Source organism: Ipomoea triloba, chromosome 2 (genome assembly GCF_003576645.1).
Source record: "Ipomoea triloba cultivar NCNSP0323 chromosome 2, ASM357664v1".
In the NCBI taxonomy this organism is placed as follows: Eukaryota; Viridiplantae; Streptophyta; class Magnoliopsida; order Solanales; family Convolvulaceae; genus Ipomoea; species Ipomoea triloba.
The window spans coordinates 26,562,332-26,585,728 of NC_044917.1; the positions used below are offsets into that span (position 1 = coordinate 26,562,332).

The 23,397-nt window shown below is 34.9% G+C and overlaps 1 protein-coding gene across 1 annotated transcript; it reads right to left on the bottom strand.

The window, feature by feature from the left end:
- Window positions 1-15,066: 15,066 nt before the first annotated feature.
- LOC116006265 (protein CDI-like) lies at window positions 15,067-16,357 on the bottom strand. The gene is made up of 2 exons (XM_031246569.1): window positions 16,192-16,357; window positions 15,067-16,117 (listed from the first exon to the last, which is right to left on the bottom strand). Exon 2 carries the CDS (start codon window positions 16,089-16,091, stop codon window positions 15,282-15,284), a length of 810 nt encoding a protein of 269 aa, XP_031102429.1. The 5' UTR covers window positions 16,092-16,117; window positions 16,192-16,357; the 3' UTR covers window positions 15,067-15,281.
- Window positions 16,358-23,397: the final 7,040 nt, after the last annotated feature.

Here is a 23,397-nt window from a genome sequence, read left to right on the forward strand (position 1 = left end):
TTGGAAAGAAGACCTTCAATATCTACAACTTTTCCAAAAATACACATTTCATAATTCTGAACAGAAAATGGTTAAAAACAGCCTAGAAGTCAAAGCAGCTGCACAGAATTCGAAAATGCAGTTTCTGGAGAGTTGGCATACGGCCTCACATACGGCCGTATGCATGGCCATTTGATTTAGGCCGAATTACAGTGCAAAAATGCAGTTTCTAAAGAGGAGTCATATGGCCACACAAACGGCCATTTACCAGGCCGTTTGGCACCTGCTCTGCTTACTATTTAAGCTCGTTTTGAGCATTTTGAACTCGGTTTTGACCCATGGTTGAACCCTAAACACTCCCATTCACTTCTTTTCATATTTTTAGGTTAGATTAGGCTTAGATCTATGTTTATTACTTGTGTTTTTGTGTTCTTTATGCTATTTAATCATGAGTAGTTAGTTTATGAGCTTGAGTTAGGGTTGCATTATCGATTTTGATGCTTAAGTTTTGATTATTGTGGAAAAGGGGAAGAAACCCACCTAGGGTTCTTGAGTTTGAATTGGGTTTATTTCTATCTTTTAATGATTAGTGTACAATGATTGTTGTTTGTCTTTGGAAAGTCTTCCATCTCAATGAGAATTAGATGGGAAACTTGAGCCAACCCAATCTCAAACCCATTTTCTCTTCTATGGAAATAGGGGTAGATTTGGGGATTAAATAGCTTTTGTTCTTCAAGAATTTGGGTTGATACACCATGGAAATGGGGCAATCCTTGTTCTAATCCTTGTGGAAACTTGGATTCTTTAGTGCTTGCCTCAAGAACCTAGGGTTAATATTCTTCCCCCAAACTTAAGGGTTAAAGCATCTAGATGGTAATGCCCCTAACTTGAGTCCTATTTCTTTATTTTGCACTCATCTATTGTTTATATGTGTTTGTTCTACCTCGTTGTCGTTTGCTTAGCTTCTTGTTGATTTCCTTGTGCTAGTGCCTAGTTTTGTGATTGCATATTGCGTGCCATAACCCCCAATCCTCAGCGAAACGACATTTCACACTCATACACTCACCATCACTCATTTTTGCTACCACATCATACGTAAACGACGTCGTTTTGAGCATTGTAAACTAACCGTCCTTTTTTTTTGGAAATCACGTTTCCCATTTCGGCCGGTATGTGTATTTATGTTAATATTCTGTGTATTCTAGGTAATCGTTCTGTGTATTTCAGGCAATCATTCTGTGTATTCTAGGCAACCGTTCTGTGTATTCATGTTAGTAACACATGTTATGATGTGTTTGTGCATTCGAATGTTTAGGATGATGAGTTCTGTGTATTTTGTGTCAATATTTTGTGTATTCATGTTATTAACACAGGTTGTGATGTGTTTGTGCATTCGAATGTTAAGATGATGAGTTCTGTGTATTTTTTGTCAATATTATGTGTATTCTGGGCAAACATTCTGTGTATTCTAGGCTAACGTTCTGTGTATTCTAGATAATGATTATGTGTATTATAGCTAATGAATTCTCTAGAGTCATTCGCGTCTTGCGTCCACTAACATCGAAACGACGTCGTTTTGGACCAGGGTGCACATTGCTATGTGCACCGTGGTCCACGATATAACAATTGTAGGGCTTATATGTGTTAGAATAATGAACTTTATGAGTTAAAATAATATACTTTATGTGTTTTAAAATAATATATTTTATGTGCTAGAATAATGTATTTTATGAGTTATAATAAAATTTTTTATGTATTATAATAATAAACTTTCTGGGTAAGATAATGTATTTTACAAGTTTTAATTATGTATTTTATGTTTTAGAATAATATACTTTATAAGTTATAAAAATGTATTTTATGAGTTAGAATAATGTACTTTATGTCATTTTGGACCGTGGAGCACGCTCCGTGTAATAGTGATTGTTGCTACATGCCAAATTATTATGTGAACCATAAAAAAGTACATTTTTAATATACTAAAAGTACATTAATTGAGTACTGAATGTACATTATAAAGAATAGTGTACTTTTAGGGCCCGTTTGGTTCGCGGAAAATATTTGAAGGGAAGAGGAAGTGAAATTTCTTGGAAAAGTAGTTACTAGAAAGATAGATTCTATTGTTTGGTTGGTGAAAAAAAATTACTGTGAATATTGATTCCACTGTTTGGTTGGATTTATAATGGTAAGGAATCTGTACTATATATAAAAATAAAATCCTCACTTTAAGCTTCCCGCCTAAAACAGTCCTACAATATTTAAGATACGATTATTTCCTATTTTCCTATTCGTCGTACAATTCTACATTACAATTCCTATCGTATAGTCCTAGGATGCGATTGTTTCCTATTTTCCTATTCGTTGTACAATTCTACATTACAATTCCTATCGTACTACAATTTTACATTTCAATTCCTATCATACTACAATTTTACATTACAATTCCTATCATACTACAATTCTATCGTAATAAGATACAATCTTATATAAATCCACGCAGCATTATAGCGAAACTAGCCTCAGGCATATTGAGCCCCATGGTCAGGTAAGCTTTCTCCTTATATATTAATGTATCTCTCTATTTGTTTAGTACCTAAAATATTGTTTAATTAATGGTGTTTTCAAGTTTAGTTTGTCAAATCAACAAAATATTTTCGTATTCATGAACTTTTCATTCTAGGGTTAGGACAAGATCCTCATTGATTCGAAGCTTTAATCACCATTATCACTTCACTTGTATGTTGATTTGGGCGAACAAATCGAATGCTGAGAATGAAGGTGGAGATTAAGATTAGCATCAATCGCAGCATTTGCTTTGTTTCTTCTACTTGAATTGCGAAACTGGGCAGAGCATTTATGGACTTGTGGTGCCTGTTTGAACACAAGCTTTGTTAAGAAACTTGCACCATCAATCATTCCGATCCGACCATTATATTAGAGGATGGATTCAGAAAATCATGTTGATCATTACTATATTATTAGAAAAAAAATCTCACTTTCTATTCTTATAACGTTTTTTCCTCCAAATTATTCATTATCTCCTCAATTATTTTGAAAGTGATATTTTCTCCCTTCTATGTTAACTAGGGTTTTGGATTATCAATCAATACTATTATTAAAAACAAAATCTTCTTTTTAACTTCCCGTCCAAGTAACACTTAATAATAATAATAATAATCTATATATATATATATATAAACAAAATCCTCCAAAACGAAATCATATTTCCCACCCAAAATATTGTACATTAAAACAATTAAAACAATAAAATAATACTAAAAGTACAATAATATTAAAACATGAAATCCTATAACATCAAAACATTGTTATACATTAAGATTAGTACATTGTTATAATACTTATAAAAACAAAATCCTCCAAAACGAAATCCTATTTCCCGCCCAAAATATTGTACATTAAAACAATAAAATAATACTAAAAGTACAATAATATTAAAACAAGAAATCCTAAAAAATAAGAAGAAAATGAAGTAATCCAGTGGGGTAGCTCAAGTGGCAAGTGAGCTCTCTTTGTGGGGAGGAATTTCGGGAGAACCCGGGTCCAACTCCCACAAGTGACGATTCCCCCTGGGCAAGCTCCCGTGCCTCCCGGAGCGAACGTGGGTGGACCCCGGACCGTTAAACGGAAAATGAAGCAATTGTAAGGTGACATTAAACTGCTTACTATTTACAACCACCATATGTAACCAAACTTACTCGGTAGTACAATGTCTCATTTCTGTCATGAAGTCGGTTTAAGATCCTCCATACGACCCGCCAGCGTGTGGAGAGTTATACTATCTTAGAGCCATGAAGATATTCGCACTGTTGCAGGAGTCATTCATAATTTGTTTAGAGATGCGTGTTATGAATATGGATTATTAGATGACGACAAGGAGTACATTGATGGCATTATTGATTCGAGTTACTGGGACACATGAAGGGACCAAAGTTCTTATCCCAACAATTCCCGTTGATGCTTGCATATGCCATGACTATAAACAAAAGCCAATGCCAAACACTAACTCACGTTGGGTGTTTGCTAAAACAATCGGTCTTTAGTCACGGTCAATTGTATGTGGCTTTCTCTTGAGTCAGTCATCCTAATGGCCTGAAGGTGTCAGCGGTAGACGAGGATGGACAAGAATGTGTTGCGACTTCCAATGTCGTCTACAAAGAGGTTTTCAATAATGTGTAAATATAATCGATGATATTATGTTTTTTTTTTCAAAATGATAAAGTTGCTATATATCTAGACAAAAAGTATATCATCTATACAAATGAATTAGGATAGCAATTCATTACTATAACTAAGTTGCCAGAGAACGAGCACATTGGGCCAATTTCTAAAAATTCCTAACAATGATATATAAAATCTCTAAAGTTACAACACCGCATGCCTACATCTACACATTAGCTATTAATTTGAGCAATTATTTACTCGAATTCAAGCAATGGTAACATCAACAAACATAAATGACCCAACTCATATCTTCACTTGCACTATATAATATTTGATGTTATAATTTAAATAATTGTATATCGATTCAAATATTCTTAATATATTATAACAAACTCATTGCGTGCATCGCACGAGTGTAAATACTAGTAATAGGTAAAAAGACTTATATGCCCACCACCACCACCACCAGTAAACCACAATCCACAACTCTTATTATTATCCACCACCACCACCATCAACCAATAAACCACAATCCAGAACTCTTATTATTATTATTATTATTATTATTATTATTATTATTTCAATTTGGGCCCCAATAATAACGATAATAAAATTAGGTTTTATTCCTTCTTCATTCATTCTCCATTATTATTTCAATTTGGGGCCCTAATAATAATGATAATACAATTAGGTTTTCTTCCTTCTTCACTCATTCTCCTGTAGGGTGTGTGGTTAAAGCAATAAAGCCGTGTGTAGGGATGGCAATGGGTCGGGTGTGGATCGGGGAGGGCTACATCCATCACCCGACCCACCTTTCATTTTCTCCACCCACCCCCACCCCCAACCCGCATCGGGTGGACTTTTTTAGAATCCATCCCCATCCCCACCGGGTGCGGGTGCCCACTAGGGTACCCACCACTTATCAACTTATTATTTTTTAAAAAAATAATATCAAAATTACTTACACATAATTAAACAACAAAATTCATTAGTTACACTAAAACATAAAATAATAGAAATATTATAATATAATAACTAAATTGTTAATTTTTAAAAATAAATTTAGTTGTTTAGATATAAAAATAGTAAAAAGTTATGCAAAGTTATTGAAACTTTTATAATTAACTATATACTAGTACTACTTATTTTACTATTATATATATGTATGCACACATGGTGGGTCGGGTGGGGTGCTAGGCGGGTTTTGTACATAAAACCCGAATCCAACCCGACCCACCGCGGGTTTACATTTTTAAGACCCACCACCCGCTATCACCCAAAAAAACCCGACCCATGCGGGGTGGATTCGAGTGGATATCCGCAGGGCGGATTGAAATTGCCATCCCTAGCCGTGTGTTGTCGAACTGTCGAAGCAGTCAGCAGAGTCAGAGACCAGAGGGCAGAGCAAAAACGGGAGGAAGAGGAAGCTGAAACGAGAGGAGGAGGAAGAATACATGGGTAAAATAGTATCACCAAATAACTTTTTCTTCCCAACAACCCCGAAAAGCAAAATCCGAGGGACTATTTCACTATCACAACCGTAGATCCCTCAGAATGGATAGCCAAGATGAGTTCACATAATACTACAAGTTTGATGAGTAAAATGGTGAGTGTGAATATGGGTGTAGAATATCGTTCTGCTGAGGATTGGGGCTATGGCACATAATTGTGTGAATTACAGGAACTAGGCACTAGAGTACGTGAATTAACTAGAATCCAAGCAACTAATAACTGAATGAGAAAATTAAAAGAAAAATATTGGCTAATGAATTAACTGAATGATAAAGGAATGGGTCAGATTAGGGGAATTGTAATCTTGATGTTCTAACAATCTCAGAATTAGGGAAAGAAGGATTAACCTAGGGATTTATGGGCAATGCACACAAGAATTCAATTCAGCTACTTTCGTAATCAATAAACAGAATTAGGCTAAGATTGCCCCACTTTCGTGATGCATCAATCATAGTCTTAAGCACCTAAGCATTGTAAGCCCCCAAATTACCCCTATTCTCATAGTAGGAAAAATTATGTTGAAATTAGTAAGGCTCGAGGTCTCCATCCAACTTTCGTTGTAATGAATCCCTCTCCTAAACTAGCAATTAATTGTGGTCATCAATCAATAACAGGTAGAAAGCAATCCCCAATTCAACATAAACCCTAGGTAAATGATTCAATCCCCTTATGCAATAATCACAACTTGAACATCAAGATTAACAGTAAATCCCTAATCCAAACCTATAAGCGAACTACTCACGCATGATTGAAGTAAATAAAGCGAAGCAAGAATTAAATACTGAAATCATAGCAGCGAATCTAAAGAATAAAAGAGAAAACTTTACTAACAATTCTTGAGAGCAATTCCAATCCAAAACAATGATTCCAAGCTCGTAATCGAATTCAAGGAGGTAAATCTGCTCTATTCTATGCTATGGAAAACTCTAAAGAAAGGGAAAATTGCACTGAACTAAACTAGGGCGCGGAATGTGCCAAAATACAGTAAAACGCGAGTTAAATATTGGACAGCAGCCGGGTCACGACCACCATCACGGCCGGGATCGAGGCCGTGAGGTGCCGTGGCCAGCTGCTGTCCGCGGTGGGGATCACGGCCGCCATCACGCCCGGAAGGCTGGCCGTGAGGCGGCCTCCTGGTTCTCTTTCTGATTCCTTTCGTGCTCCGTTGCTCCTTTCCGACCTTGGGTGGATTCCTATGCTTCGAAAACTTATCCAAGATGACTAAAAATCCTTCCTTTGCTCCTCATTTGTGAATAAACTAAGATTGATCAAATGTAACACACAAACGAGTCTCAAATGTATTAAGGTAAAAGAAATAAGCAACAAAACTAACTTAATCATGGAGCAAATACTGGTATAAAATCATGTGTATTAAAGTTCAGAAATGAACCCAACTCTATATATTACAAAAGTGAATGCTTACTCTATATATTTCGACCTTGTGGTCTAGTGGCATCCGGTGTCCCAGTTAACACTCCCACATGGATGATGGGAGTGGGCTCGATTGTTGACTCTATGTGCTTCAGTAGGTTGAGAAAGTAGCTATGAACAGATACTACATTGTAACCGAGTCAGTAGTACTAAAAAAAAAAAAGAAAGAAAAAAAGTGAATGCCAAGCACCTTGTGTTCAGATGGCATGTAGTGTGTAATAAGGTTATTTCTATTAAACAAAATAACATTGTTTTGGACTTGGGTCTAGAATAATATACTTTACTTATGGGTTGTGTTTGGGCCAATCAGCTAACCCTATGGACTGGGCCATACAGACTCGGTAAGTCTAGTAAAACCTAAATATATACAATTCTCAACCAGTTGGAGGACAAAGACTCAATATCGACTCCACTGAATACAATTCTTAACCAGTTGGAGGACAAAGAGTCAATATCGACTCCACTGAGGCTCGAACTCATGAGGTCACTACATGCCATCTGAGCAGAAGGTGCTTGACAATAACACACAATTTATATTAAGAAAAAAAACAAAAGAGCTATGATGTGACCTTATATTATTAAATTGTGAAGATCAACGATAATGTGATGCAAGTTATATCTAATATGCATGTGGTGGACTCATGTCTACCTTGCAAGGTGAACCCGAATATAAAATACACAATTTACATACTGAATGTTCACAATTAATATATTGAATGTTCATAACTAAATGTTCACAATTTACATACTGAATGTTACAATATAGATTTGGGCATCCACTACCCTTGTAAAAGGCTTTCCGCTACCCTTCTACAAGGGTAGCGGATGCCAGGGTCGCTGATAGCCTCCGGCTTTCCGCTAGCAGATGATAGCCTATCCGCTACCCTTCTATCCGCAGAAGGGTAGCGGATTCTTTTTTTTGTTTTTTTTTTTAATTCCGCTACCCTTCTTTCCTAGGAAGGGTAGCGGATTATTTATTTTATTTTTAAAATTAAATTATTATTTTTAAAATTTTCAAATTATTTTAAAAATCCTGAACAAAATCATACTCATAATTAACCATCAACCCAATGCTAATCATCAACTCAAATTTTAAACACAATAGTAACCATCAACATAATATCACATACACTACTTTTAACACATGCAATGCAATATAATAATCTCATAAAATAATCCAAGCAAATACTTTCAACACAACAATAAGTTATTATAAACAAAAGATAATACTTAATCTAAAAACAAGTTACAAGCACTCTTCCAAGAAGTATTTTGCCCAATATTCTCGAATCTCTTCAATTTCCCAATATTCTCGAATCTCTTCAATTTCGTTGGTAGAGTACGAATTGATTTCAAATACCTACAAAATAATTTAATTAATCAAATTATTAAATATGTTAATTAATAAAATATAATTGAACTATAAATAGTTCTATTTAAATTCACTTGCCCCATCTAAATTATCAAGAGTTGAGTATTTTGTCACAATATCAAACATGTATCGCATCACATAATATCCGCACTCAACACCTCCCGGTTGTTGTGGACACTACAAAATACAATTGATATATATATATTAGTAGTTTAAAAATAAAAATTCAAAATTTCACATTAAAACTTTAATTAAATTTTCATACTTTGCATGCTTTCCAATCGATATTCCTAGCCGCTCGTCCATTGGTAGGAATAGAACAAAATGCCCTATATTAATTATAAACATATATATATATATATATATATATATATATATATATATATATATATATATATATATATATATATATATATATATATATAAATTTATAAGAAAGAAGGCTTACGTATCCTTGATCAGACCCAACAGAAAAACTCTTTGAATTTGGGTTCATAGTAATAGAAAGTACAGCTCCATTAACCTTCAGAAGCTTAAGACTTCAGATAATTTGATTGCTTCCTTTCTTTGAACCTATGGAATAGAGTCAAATAAGGCATTTATATACAAGGTTAGGGGCAGCATCTTATAGAAGCATTTGATCAATGAAGCATTTACATACAGGAAATGTTTGTTCAACAGATTCCTAAATGGAGTTATAGCACATGAATTTTTATTTCTTTTTATAGTTGGATAATTTATCAATGAAAAGATAAGCAGGAAGGGTGTACTTGTACACAAAAAGGATGATTCAAATATATGGTAAAAATCTATTGTCTGGCTGAGCTATCAATGCACACAAAAAGGAATTCTATGGAGTATAAAGGCACCACGCAGATCCTCTTAAATTACCAATGGGAGGATGAGTCATAGCTACTTAGTGGCCTAAGAAGTAAGAACACATTAAGTTTCACTCATGCTCATGCTCCATACCTTGGAATGACAAAAAACTGTTGTCTGGGGCAAATGCCTCGGTTTTAAATTTATAAATATGAATCTGCAAAACACATTTGTGTTAGAAGTAAGCTCTAGTGCACTAAAATCTACTACTATATTTTTTCCATCAAATTCGAACTTCACCATTCCATTTTGATCACCGGAAATAAGGATATGTAAGTCAAAGACAAGGCACAATGCTGTCACTGGCACACCACTTAATGAAAAGTTGTCTTCACTCTGCATGGTGATATCATATTGCATTAGGCCTTACTTGAAAAAACAAAAATTAAAAGTGAAGCAAATCAAACAGGCTTCATTATCATCCTAATGCTCTACAGTTCTTTTTCCTCTTTCTAATGTTCCTTCAGATGCGCTACATCCACATATTATATTATTTGTAAATACACCAGATGAACGGATATATTTTAGACCCAAACCACTTTTAGAGTCTTAGAGAGCATGTATTCACAATGCACCATAGAATATGGCATTCAAAATGTGAATTTACTCAACTGTAGTAAAGGGTTGTACCAAGAATTCATATGATAATGTATTACCTGTTGAGTGAGTGATACAATTGGAAGCATGAGTGGGCATGAGACATCCCAAAAATTTATGGCTCCATTACTATGCCCTGTTATGTACAAGTTCTTAGCCTTTGAAAACTCGGCAGAACTGCCTGAGTTAGAAATAGTTCCATCTTTTTGCTTCCTCTCAAATGGAAAAAGAGGAAATATATCTTTAGTCAGGGAATTATAATCCTGCATAACAAAGAAACAGAGAACTAAAGTTTTATGTTGTCCTTGCAAACATAATATATGACAGGTCAGAGAAAAACTACATACCTGATTCCCTGACCATAACAGAGAAAAATTCATAATAATATATTTCTGTTAAATTATTTAATTTGTATTTGTAAATTGTATCAATGAATTATTTATTTAGGGTGTCCCATTTGATAAAAGCAATAAAAGAAAGGGTATGGGTATCCCACAAACTCAGCTGTCTAATTTAGGCCTCCTTTAGCTTTATTTCACTTTTTAAAAGAAAGGATTTCTTGAGAGTTAGCATTGAAGAAAAGATGGAGAAAAGGAAGCCAGAAATGCAAACATCCAGATAGATTAAAGATAATAGTCTATAACAACTTGTTTATTTGGAATTTGGATACAGATCACCCATTCCAAACTGAGATTATAAAACAATAAAAAAGGGGAACAAAATCAGTCACAAATTGAAAGGTTTAATAGACCCAAGAACCTAATAAGCAGTGTAATCAAATTCACTGCACCCAAAACATGAAAAACAACTCTCCCAAGGGAGAAGGAAAGACATTGAAAACCAGAAAGCAATAATAACTACCACTACTTGACTCTCAGCAGCATGGAGCCATCATTGTTGGAGCAATACCAAAATAATTAAAAGCCCTGATCAACCAGGTAATCACCAAGCCTCTCAACAACCAGGTTGCACTGGCCTGGAGTCATTGGCTCATCATAGAGCCCAAACAATAATAATATTCAAAATTAAATAATAGGAATCAAAATTCATAACTAAAATTCATACTTCTAGTCATATTATTCATATAATATGCCATATATGCACACATTACTATATAATCTCAACAAAAATAACAATTCAATTCATATTTGTACACATATTAGGATATAACAACAAAAATAACAATAAATAACTAAAAATTCGAAAGAAAATTATAAAAATTAACAAATATAATATATATTACATGATAATTATAAGAAATAATTTTAACAAAAAAAAAAAAAGAAGAAAAACCTGTTGCGTTGACTGATCCAAATCGGCAGCAGCGGATCGAAGCAGAAGCAGCGGCGGCGGAGCAGACCTGTGTCGGCGTCGGCGTCGACGGGTGGTGGCGGCGTCTTGGGTGGCTGCTGTAGGCGCCGGCAGCCTTAGCGTGGGAGGAGCGAGGGAGGTGAACGACGGAGGTGAGGGAGGCTGAGGAAGGGGACGGTGTGGGAGGCGACGGCGTGGGAGGTGAACGACAGAGGTGAGGTCGCCGGCGGTGTGAGTCGCGTTGGAGTCGCCGGCGGTGTGTGCGTTGGAGGCAGAGGCAGAACGGCTGCGCTCGCTGCTGTATGCCCTAAAGGGTCGCGTTGTTTCAATTCAGATTGAGGATTAATTTTGTTTTTCTTTTTGTTTTTAATTTTGATTTTTCTTTTTCTTTTTTAATTGAAATTATTTCCGCTTCCTTTTCTTTTAGAAAGGGTAGCGGATACATAAAGTGATATGTATCCGCTATATGTATCCGCTACCCTTGTTTTTGGAAGGGTAGCTGTTTTTTGTTCATTTATTTACAAATATGCCACCACTTTTTTTTTTAAACAATACACTACCCTTGTTTGAAGAAGGGTAGTCTAAAGTCATAATTCTATTCTCTATTTTGTACTAGTGATAAACTGTGAACATTCAGTATGTAAATTGTGAACATTCACTATACAAATTATGACGGGTTCACTTTGCAAGGTGGACTCATATCCATGATATAACTATGATATAAATGCCATGATCAATTAGATATGATGCTAAATAAAATCTCAACCTTAAACACGTAGGTAACCATTTTATTTTATTTAGTCATATAAAGTACAAATGTAATTATTAGGTAAAGCATGGAGTTCCCTTACGTATTTTTTATTTTTGAAATAATTCCCTTACGTATTTAATTTCATATAAAAAACATTTAGAAGATATTATTAATTATAGGAGATAAATTATGTGGACCATACTAGAGATTTTCTACAATTATCACTCTTTATTAGTCACTTCTTGATGTGTCATATTTTTATTTGATACATATATTTCTTAACTCTGGGTAAATACATTAGTAATTCGTGAAAATAAATATTTTTTATGTGTCATATTTCTTAATAAGCCTTTGCCGCCTCAAGACTAATCTTAGGACGAGTTTAGGTTGAAAGAGATCCACGTTGTTACGCACGATGTCATGGTAAAGGCTCTTAGGTCCATTTTGGATTTAAACTTTACACCCCGCGATTGTTAGTAAAGTACTCCGTAATACTTATTATGAACTTATTTTAGATTGATTGATAAGTTGAGTTGTACCTTGAAATAAATTTATTTTATTTTACGATCAATCATTGGTTAATCAATTAATAGAATAATATTGTCTTACAAAACAAATTTAGTAATATTTTGCAGAATAAGTGATGTAACATAAATGACAATATATCATAATCAAATAGTAAATCATAATCTCAAAAATATTTGAATATGTCTAATGTCTCTTCAGAATTAATTATAAGTTGATTCAAAATGAAAATTGATGTAAATTGAAATAAAGAAATTGTGATGATGTACCACTGAAAAAGCAAGCAAATTATTGGCATTTGAAGACCTGTACTATGGCGCTATATGTTTTGTTGGTTCAATTATTGAAAATTAATGGGTCCAATCATTCACAAGTCTCTCGTCCAAACAGAACTTTTCTGTTGCAGCGTCTTTGTTTTTTATTTTTTATTTTTCATAATTTATTTTAAAATTTACTTTACCTTTTTATTTTATACGAGAGAATTGAAGCGGGTAAAGAAGCAAAGGATAAAATTAAGTATAACAAACTTGTTTCATATTCACATTTGAGATATTAGCATGAAGTAAAGATTGAAATTACAAGAGAAGAAGTCTGCGAACATGTATATCATAAGATGAGAAGTCATAATGAGTTACTCTAGGAGGGTGTTAGTTCAACTCATATGAATACGTGTGAAGGTGCATTGTCAATTTAGTAGGAGCTCCTGAATTGTTAAATTTTGGATAATAAGAAAAATTTATTGTCATTATATGGGTAAGTGGAAGTTTGACTTTAGTGGTGATGTCTGAGAATGTATCATCACACCAGATATTATTTGCGAAGTGAACCAAAATGGTGTGAGATAGTAAGTGGCTAAGCACAAAACATATCAAGTGTTTGGAAACTAATTCTAACTAAGTAGTTGAGAAATGGCATAGAACAATCAAGTGCAAGTAATGAAAAAGGTTAAGTAACAAGCAATATGTAAGGGCTTGGACTAAGTCCCTCTTGCCTAGATGCTACGTTGTTTCCTAGGTTAGAGATCATGTAATGAATTAACAAGGGATCAAGGGAGACATTACTAAATGTCAACGTCATTGGTCTATCAATTAGTTTTAGTCCCCATTCTCATGACAAACTAATCTAATTAAAGTAATTTATCATACACGTAATGTTCACGTCTCCTTCCAATCTTTTTTTTTTTTTTCAAAGCAAAGTTGGAAATGTTAGTGGTGTGACTATAGTGTTGTCCTATTCTCATAACAACAACACGCATCCATGATCCTCTTGTATAATTGGGCCCTCATTATACAAGAGTCCATACAAATCACCAAACTCACAACAGGAGCCCTAGCTAGGTCATTACATCATCTCTTATTGCAATTCAATTCACACAAGCATCCATAATAAGAGAGAACTCAATCCAATCCTTATAGAAGATCTAGCTACTCATGATTTCTATTGAAGAGTAAAAACAATGTGAAATTGCATTCATAAGCACAATTGAAGTAAGAAAATTGAAGTAGAAGTAAAGGAAACTTAGTTTGATCAATTGAGAGTTGAAAGATAAAAACTTAATTGGAATGAAAATGAATCGCCTTCTCCATTAGAGAGGACGACCTTGTCTTGTAGGCTAGGTTGGGCCGATATTGGTTACTATAAATAGCTTCATTGATTCCCTTATGAATTTTAATCAAGCCAACTTAATTGGACCTAAAGAGTGACTCGCATATAGCACTATAGTAGGCTAGCGTACTTATTTGACACCACTCTAAAAGATGGAAGAAAAAGAATTGCGTAGAGATAAATCAAGAATATATATCTAGAGTAAAAATCCCAATCTCTCATTAATATAAGTATTTTCTTATTATGACCTAAATGATTTTTTTTTTTTTTTTGTAATTTTTTAAATATTTTATTTTAGTCTTTGGTAAGCGACAAACCATTATGTGGGGAGTGATTATGATATGCTAAAAGCAAAAAGGGACTATTAATTAGAATATATTAAAGGAAATAATTTTCAATTGATCATATGATTCACTAAAAGATTAAAGAAAACAAAATGTAGCTTTAGTCCATATGAAATTATGAATCACAACAAAACATTATGAGGGGAGTGATTATGATATGCTAAAAGCAAAAGGGATGATTAATTAGAATATATTAAAGGAAACAATTGTCAATTGATCATATGATTCACTAAAAGAGTAAAAAAAAAATGTAGCTTAGTCCATATGAATCACGAGTTTAATCACAAGGATGGCTACCTAGGAAAGTATGCTCGAACAGCTTGGTCCAAAGTATTAGTAGATTTTGGATAAGAACATATGATTGAGTTATGAAAACTGCATTCTATTGCAGGTGTTTCACCCAATGGGGTGGGTTTATTGTGCGCATCAAAGATTGTACTAGTCCTCTTACTTAATGGACCGCTAAGTTATCATAATTTATCCTTCAATTATCCTGTTGAGTCAGAATGTGAGGCCTGAGAGCATGAATGTAGAAACAAATAAGCACATAATGCACCAATGACGAAAGAGGCAGAAGATAACAACAAAATTAAACCACTAACAACAGTTACTGGATTGATTACTAGACATGAGAATTGACATTGTGTGAATAAATACACTATGTGACACATACAGTATTACATCAATTAACCACAATAGCTACAAACTAGCAGCTAGCTTATTGCAAGAACTCATCAAATACTACACTACACACAAAGCATGAAATGAATTTGCTTTACACAACCAACACATTTTAATTCTTATTGTTGTAGTCTTCCAACTCCTCCAACCACACATCTCCAAACTCACACTCTTTCCAGGCCTCAAACCATGGCCCCCCAAGGGTGTAGTGTATTGCCTTTGGGAGTGTTGCAGGATTCCCCTCCACAACCTGGTTATGCCCTACGAGGAAGTTCCACACAAAGGGCACATCCCCAATCTCTCCATCTTCCAACCACATGAACCTATGCAGAAATGCCCCAGACTCAGAACTCACCACCTCTGGTGTCAGCACTCTGTTCTTAGGATGTCCACAGTTGTACATAACCATGGACGACCAGTTCTTCCTAGGATACACTGTCTGCACAGCCCCATCCATTTTGGTGGTCTCTTTTGGGGTATAATCGTGTTGGACACACATCACAGCGTACTTATCGTCCGCTAAATCTCTCAGTTCCTTAATGTCGCCCAAGTACAAGAAATCGCAGTCCACAAACATTGCCCACCCTTGGTAATCTGCGAGGTATGGGGTCAAGAAACGGGTGAATGAGAACTCAGTGCTCTCTAGCTTCCCTCTCTCGCGCCAGTAAACCCCTCTCTGCCGCAGCTCAGATTGCTTGATGGGGTGGATTTCAATGGGGATTGAGCATCTTTTCAGAAGGGAATGGCGACAAACCTCGTACGCAATGTCCTCCCGGGGATCATACCCTATGAAGATCTTAAACGGCTTCTGGGCGCCACTCTCTGAGTCACCGCCATTGCCGTTGCTCAAACTCCCAGAAACCCACTCCGACGTCTTCTTCTCCACCTCCAAACCGTTGGTATGCAACACCGACGACGCCATTACAGTCCAGAATCCTCAGCTCAAACCTGCAATTCAGACAGTTAAATCTCAAGCTAGCGTGTACCCAGATTGAGAAATGTGAAAAAGATTGCGGCTTTACCAGTAGTGAGTCAGATCTTGGGTGGACCGTGGACTAAGACGAGAAGAAAATCGCAGAAAGAAGAGCAGAGCAGAAAAGATTTTATTGGCTGGAAGAAGAGAGTCAAAAGATTTTGTAATAAGATCAGAGGAGATTCATTGTGATAAGTGGAGGAGGATTTGTTATCACTTATGCTTGGGGGGATATGGATATATCATATATTAAGACTCCACATTTATAGGGGCAGTCACTCTATATATCAAGACGTCAATTTCGGGATATTTTTTTTTTTTTTCAATTTCGGGAGTTATATTTTGGGCGAACTGCCAAATTATATATTTACTTATCTATCTACCATCTTAATAAGAGCCAATAATGTCTACATCTACATTCTTAATAAGAGCCAATAATACTAGGGTTCTAATGGAAAGAAAAAAAATGTTGGTAAATTATTTACTTAAACAAATGGTTCATATTATTTTGATTTTAATAATCTTTTATGATTTTCATTATTTGCCCTCTATTATATTATTTTTTTCTCCTAAATAACCCCAAATTTCGTTAACTTTTAACTTTAGTAACAGAATATTCCGTTAACTTTTAACTCATCAATTAATTTTTATAAGAAATGTCTTAAGTTCGAATCTCATCCTAATCAGAGTTGGTATAATTGTTAAACATATACTAAGAATATATTAGAGTATATAATTGAAAATTAAGTACCCACTCTATTACTCTTATTGTCTTATTAAATTAAATAAATTATGCATTTCTTTAATTTAGATGTTTACAATGCCTTTATTTAAAAAAAAAATTCATTATCAAATTATTTTTTTTTAAAAAGAGATATAATTTCATTACTTATATTGTCTTTATTTTCTAGAATGCAAAAATTCATTACCTTCAAATTCATTAATTAATTATATTCAATACATTATTTATTGTTTTCGTTTTACACTATCTTGTAATTAAATATTCTGTATCAATGTTATAATACAAAATAATGTTATATATTTATTTACCAAGTATTCTATTAATAACATAGAAAAAATTTAAAAAAAAATAATTTAAAACCAATCATATTAACTACTTAGGGAGGATTTGTTGACAAAGAAGGCATTCAAATAACCTAATAAATTGAAGCGAGAAACTACCTCGTAATATTTTTTGGACTACATCACAATTGTTCACATTAAAGGTAAATATTATTTCTTTATTAATATGATTTAAAATGTATAAATTTTTATTAGCACAGGTAGTATTTATTTATACTATCGTTTTTAGACTAATTATTTTGACTATCGTTTTTACAAAATTGCAAACATTTATTTTAGTGACAATTATAATCAATATCTCATATATTATCTTGCATTCATATACTTTGAATTATCGATTTAAATAAACAAATTCAACATTCCATTAAGTATGCATGAACATCTCCTATATAATCTTATATTGATATACTTTGAAGTACTTATTTAAAAATAAATATTGGGCATTATCCTATTCTCGCAACGAGCGTGAAAAAACTAGTTATTATTATATGGTTTATACTTTATACGAAATTCGGATACGTGCTTGGTTTATTCAATTTTTTTTTTTTGGGTTGACGACTGAAACTTATTTTTACTATATCTAAGGGTATATACTAGATAAATTTAATCTTTTAACCTTAACCGACAAAGGACCACAATGAGGTAATTAACCTATGTTGTCCATAGCTGATGGGATCAAACCAAGAAGACAAATATGTCGCTTTTACTATAAGTCAAACTTAAAACATTGTGATTACTAAACTAACAGTTCAACCAACTTGGTTGGGGTTGCCCCTAGTGTTTGTTTAACTTGTGGCTAAATGGTGAAGCATTATTCTAAGGTCATGAGTTTGACTCATGTTAAAATGATAACATCTTCTTGGTCAAGTCTATTGCACATAATCTTTTTAGTGTGATTTTACATCCACAATATGATTTGTAGTTATTATTGACCTTAGGAGGCAATACAACTTTAATACCTATACGGATGTTGCTGAAATCGTTTAAGGTTTGTTTAAAAAATTCGAAAAATGACTTTCGAAAGTCATTTTTTTTAAAAGATTTTCTTGTGTTTGGTTACTCAAAGAAAATAAAGTCAAAGTAAAATTATCATTCTGATCAACGGAAAAAATTTTTTGTCTAATTTGATAGAAAATGTCTTTCTAAATTTGTAGTCGGAAGACATTTTATGGATAATTTATTTTCCCCTCTCTCTTCTCTCATTTATCTGCAAGTTAATTTACATATTAGTATTATTACCACCACCACCACCACCATCACCATTCACCATCACACCACCACACACCAAAACCAACACCACCACACACAACCACCTGACCAACACCACGACACCACCACCACTAAGTACCACCACAATCACCATAACCACCACATCACCACAAAAACACCTCTTCCACCATCCCACCACCACTATCACCGCACCACCACCACCATCACCATAACCACCACAACGACACCTCTATCACCATCACTACCATTATATTGCACCACTATCACCACCACACCACCACCATTATGGCCACACTATCACCACCACCACCACTACACTACACCGTAACCACACCACAACCACCACCATCACCTCCACCAACACCAACACTAACACTAACACCAACACAACCATCACCACTACCAATTATTATTATTATTATTATTATTATTATTATTATTATTATTATTGGTATTGGTATTGTTGTTATTTTTATTGTTATTATTATTATTATTATTATTATATAAATAATATATTAATTTTCCGGAAATTAAATAAAATTTCTTAACTTTCAAACTGATGGCTTTATTGGGACTGGGTCCACCATAAACTGGGTATAACAATACCGAACGAAGCAAGGAGAATAATAATATTAATAATCAGGGCGTGGAGCCCAACAGAATACGTACAAGGCCTAGAAATGCCAGAACAAGGGCCTGATATGGTGGTCCAAAAATACAGAGGCTAATAAACAATATACCTAAATATGGGTGGATAAATAAATACTAAATAAAGAATAGGGGGCTAATAAATAATAACTAATAGAAAAAAGACTAATAAATAATAAATAAATGTTAATTGAGGATTGACTTCTGTCCCTTAAGTGAAACGACTAAGACTTGGACAATCCAACCAGAGAAGTTTTCATGTCTTAGAGTAATGTCCTAAATAGACCACAACTCCCATATTTATACTTATTACGGACCATATCACCACCCTCCACGTGTATGGCACCCTACACCCTCCAACCACAACCAACCACGCGTCCCTCTACCCCATGCCACCACAATGCATCGTCCAACCCCAACCCTGCCATGCACATGTGTAACGCCATGTACCCCTGCGTAACCCCATAGGCTTCGTACGTCCTCGCTATGCCAGCCACACACGCATGCACCCTGCTATGCCAATCGCAACCCCCGTGGAGGACCCCCTTCGAAACCCACCCCGCGTCGACCCAGCCTGTCCAGCCGCCAACCGCCTAACCACCCGTCGCTAACCACCTTACCCTCGGTCCAACCGCTACACTCCCTACCTTATCCAACCGTCACACCCCCTACCTTATCCAACTGCCACACCCCCTACCTTATCCAACCGTCACACCCCCTACCCTTATTCAACCGCCATATCCCTTACCTTATCCAACCGCCATATCCCTTATCTTATCCAACTGCCATACCCCTTAGGCCCTACCTTATCCAACGGTCATGCCCCTACCTTATCCAACCGTCACACCCCTACCTTATCCAACCGTCAGACCCCCTACCTTATCCAACCGCCATATCCCCTACTTTATCCAACAACCCTCACACCCAACACACATATAATATTAGGTGGGCTAAGCCCAACCTCCAATATTCCATCATAAGCCTTCGACTTTCTTTGGTTGTCTTTGACGAGTAAAGAAAGTATCGACAGTCTTGACTTTCTACGCGCCTCGACGCTCTCGACTCTTGAAAGCTCTTCATTTCTTCTGAATAGCTCAGTGCATAGTTTCTATAGCCTGCTGCTCATTAGGATGACTCAGATCTCACGCGTACCTTGTAATACATGGATTTCTACTCTACGGGAATTATTCCGTCGCGATTTCGTCGCCATATTTCGGGGCAAAATTTTTTCGTGGCAAACAAAGATACGACAAGCCGATAGGCGACAGAACGAATTCCGTCGCAAAACCTGTTTCGCGGCGGAATTTTTCCATCGCAAATCGTGATTTTTCTTGTAGTGTGTGCGCGATAGCAGCCTCTCACAAGTCCAACTCATCTACATCCCCGCCCTTAGTCCGAAAGAAAGAGGTCCGGGATGAGCGGTAGATTAGGTGTTCGATGAAATGCCCCAACCGAATGAGGATGTGGGAGTCCAAGTGTGACGCCACTTGGTGAAGTGCCATGAACTCCCTAGTCGAATCCGAGTCATTAGCTTGCGAAACCATTAGAGAGTAGACCCCGTAGGCTACCGAAGAGCCCCCAATCTCCATTTCATCTTTTCCTTAAACACCACTATTCCAACCCTTAAAACTCTTGTACAAATGACCCTAGACCTAGTCTTTCATGTTACTCTTTTCCTTCAACCTCCTAAATGCCAACATTAACTCGACTCCGAACTTGCATTCCTTGAGAGACCGACACTCGGGGAGTCTTGACTCTTCGTTTTATCCCGTTCCATATACCACATCCAACTCACCCTAAACAAACACCAACCAAACAACCTTCACCCCTCTCGACACCCACCTCGCGTCGACCCAGTCGGTTAAGCCGCCAGCGGCCTCACCTGGTCCAGCCGCCAACCGCCTTACCCCAGTCCAACTGCCAACCGCCTACCAGTCCATTTGCCACACCCGTACCTTATCCAGCCGTCATACCCCCTACCTTATCCAAGCGCCACACCCCTAGGCCCTACCTTATCTAACCGCCACACCGCCATATCCCCTTCCTTATCCAACTGTCACACCCCCTACCTTATCCAACCGTCACACCCTTACCTTATCCAATTGTCACACCCCCTACCTTATCCAACCGTCACACCCCTACCTTATCCAACTACCCTCACACCCAACCCACATATAATATTAGGTAGGCCAAGCCCAACCTCCAATATTCCATCACAACCAAACAGAAAAAAAAAAAAAAAAGTAACTTTTTTACTAGCCTTCAACCTAACATTAGAAATCTAAATTATTTTTTTAGAAAATAAGTCATTTTATGAAAATCAATTTTTTGAAAAATAGTTTACACATTTCCAAACAAATCTAATTGAGTATTTTTTTTTTCTACTTTTAAGTATAGTTCAAATCCATGGCTCGCACATATCTCTTTTGCAAAAGTAAGAGAAATGGGTGTTTTTGGAGGGAGTAAAAAACTCCAAAGAGATGCCCTAATTAACTCATTATCTATTATACATGAGAAAAATCTACCAAATCAGAAAGTCTTCTAGTTGAGCAGTCAACCAATCCAATTACGAGTGTAAAAAATGTATAATGATATTCTTTGTTTCTAGAATAGTACTAATTGATTAATTTATTTGACGGTTCTTGATCAAGCAACTTCTAATTCGTCCAATATCTTTAATAAACTTAGGTGACATCGTTTTTTTAAGAGGAAACCCTGCAGTTACTATCTAGAAAGTGTGTACTGTGTAAATTTTGTATTATGACCCAATCTAGGTCAATAAGATGCTCTCATTTAGATGTTTCTACAATTTTGTAACCCTAATTAGTAAAAGATTATAATAAAATAAATCAGTTTAGATTGTCTATAACTGACTGACTCAAATAAAATTAAAAAAAAAAAAAAGTTAATAAGGAGATCCCAGCAACGACAATTTATATCGTGGACAAGGGTGCATAATGCATTCTGTGTATTTTGTGACGATATTCTGTGCATTTTGTTGTGACATTCTGTGTATTCTAGTCATTGATTCTATGTATTCTAGTATGTGATTCTATACATTATTGATTTCCAGTACCATATCTCATGGAACATAAGAGATAATACTTATGTTTATATTTTGTGTATCATTTTCATTGATTATGTGTATTCTAGTACGTAATTCTGTACATTATTGGTTTCTAATATCATACCCCATGAAACAGCAGAGATAATACTTAGCCTAATAATTCTGTATATTCTATTTATTTCCATGTATTCTGGTATATGATTATGTGTACTCTGATATATAATTCTGTACATTATTGATTTCCAATACTATATACTCAAAGGACGCCGTCAAAGCCTTTGGCCATGATAATCTAACAGGTAACATTTACTTTATTTGTCTGTTTTTTTTTTTGTTTTTTTTTTCTTCAGAAAATTAAATCTTTAATAGTTTTTTTAATTTCCCTTTTGTATTATTGCCAAAGATTTGTTTATAATTTTTTCTCCAGAAAAAATTTCCCATATGTCAATATATGTGTTTTTGTGTATTCTTGAATTTGTTGATGAATAATTCTATACTTTTAATTTTTATTTTTTTGTGTTTAGAAAGTAGATGTTCATACTTCATATATATATTTCTAATAATTTTCTATCTTTTTGGAGTTTACTTTAATTATTATATACTGAAAAAGATTTTATTTTTACATTTTTATTTTTGGGAGTTTGGCAGATGCTTAACTGTATGTCTCTATGGATTGAAATTTTGATTTTGCTTCTGATGCAATTTTTTTTGTTGTGCCCAAAGCATTCTTATTTTCTAAATTATTAATTTATTACTTTCTGTTGACTTCCAGAAAAAAGATTTTATTTTTACATTACTTGTATTGTTGATTGTTGATTAGTATGTTATTCTTATATTAGTTTGTCTTTGTATTTATTGTTTGAGATGAAATAGCTTAACAATTTAACTTTTGTATTATTGTATATGCTATTCTATTGCAAAATGTTATATTTTTATTTTATATTTTATTAACAATAGGGCATATTTTTGCCTTTTAAGTAATATGCAAATCAAACTAAATATTCAATTTATCTTTCTCATTCATATTTTTTTAATTTGCAGGCTGCAATGTTCTTGATGGTTCTGGTTCCTTTGTAGTTTGTATTTCCATTAACATTAATGAATGGACTAGCATTGATGGATGGACATGGACTAATCGGTGCATTGGTGATATCAAGAGCTGCAATAAACAATAAAAAAAGTAAAAAGTGAATCTGTGTGCATCGGTAATAAACAATTAAAAAGCCT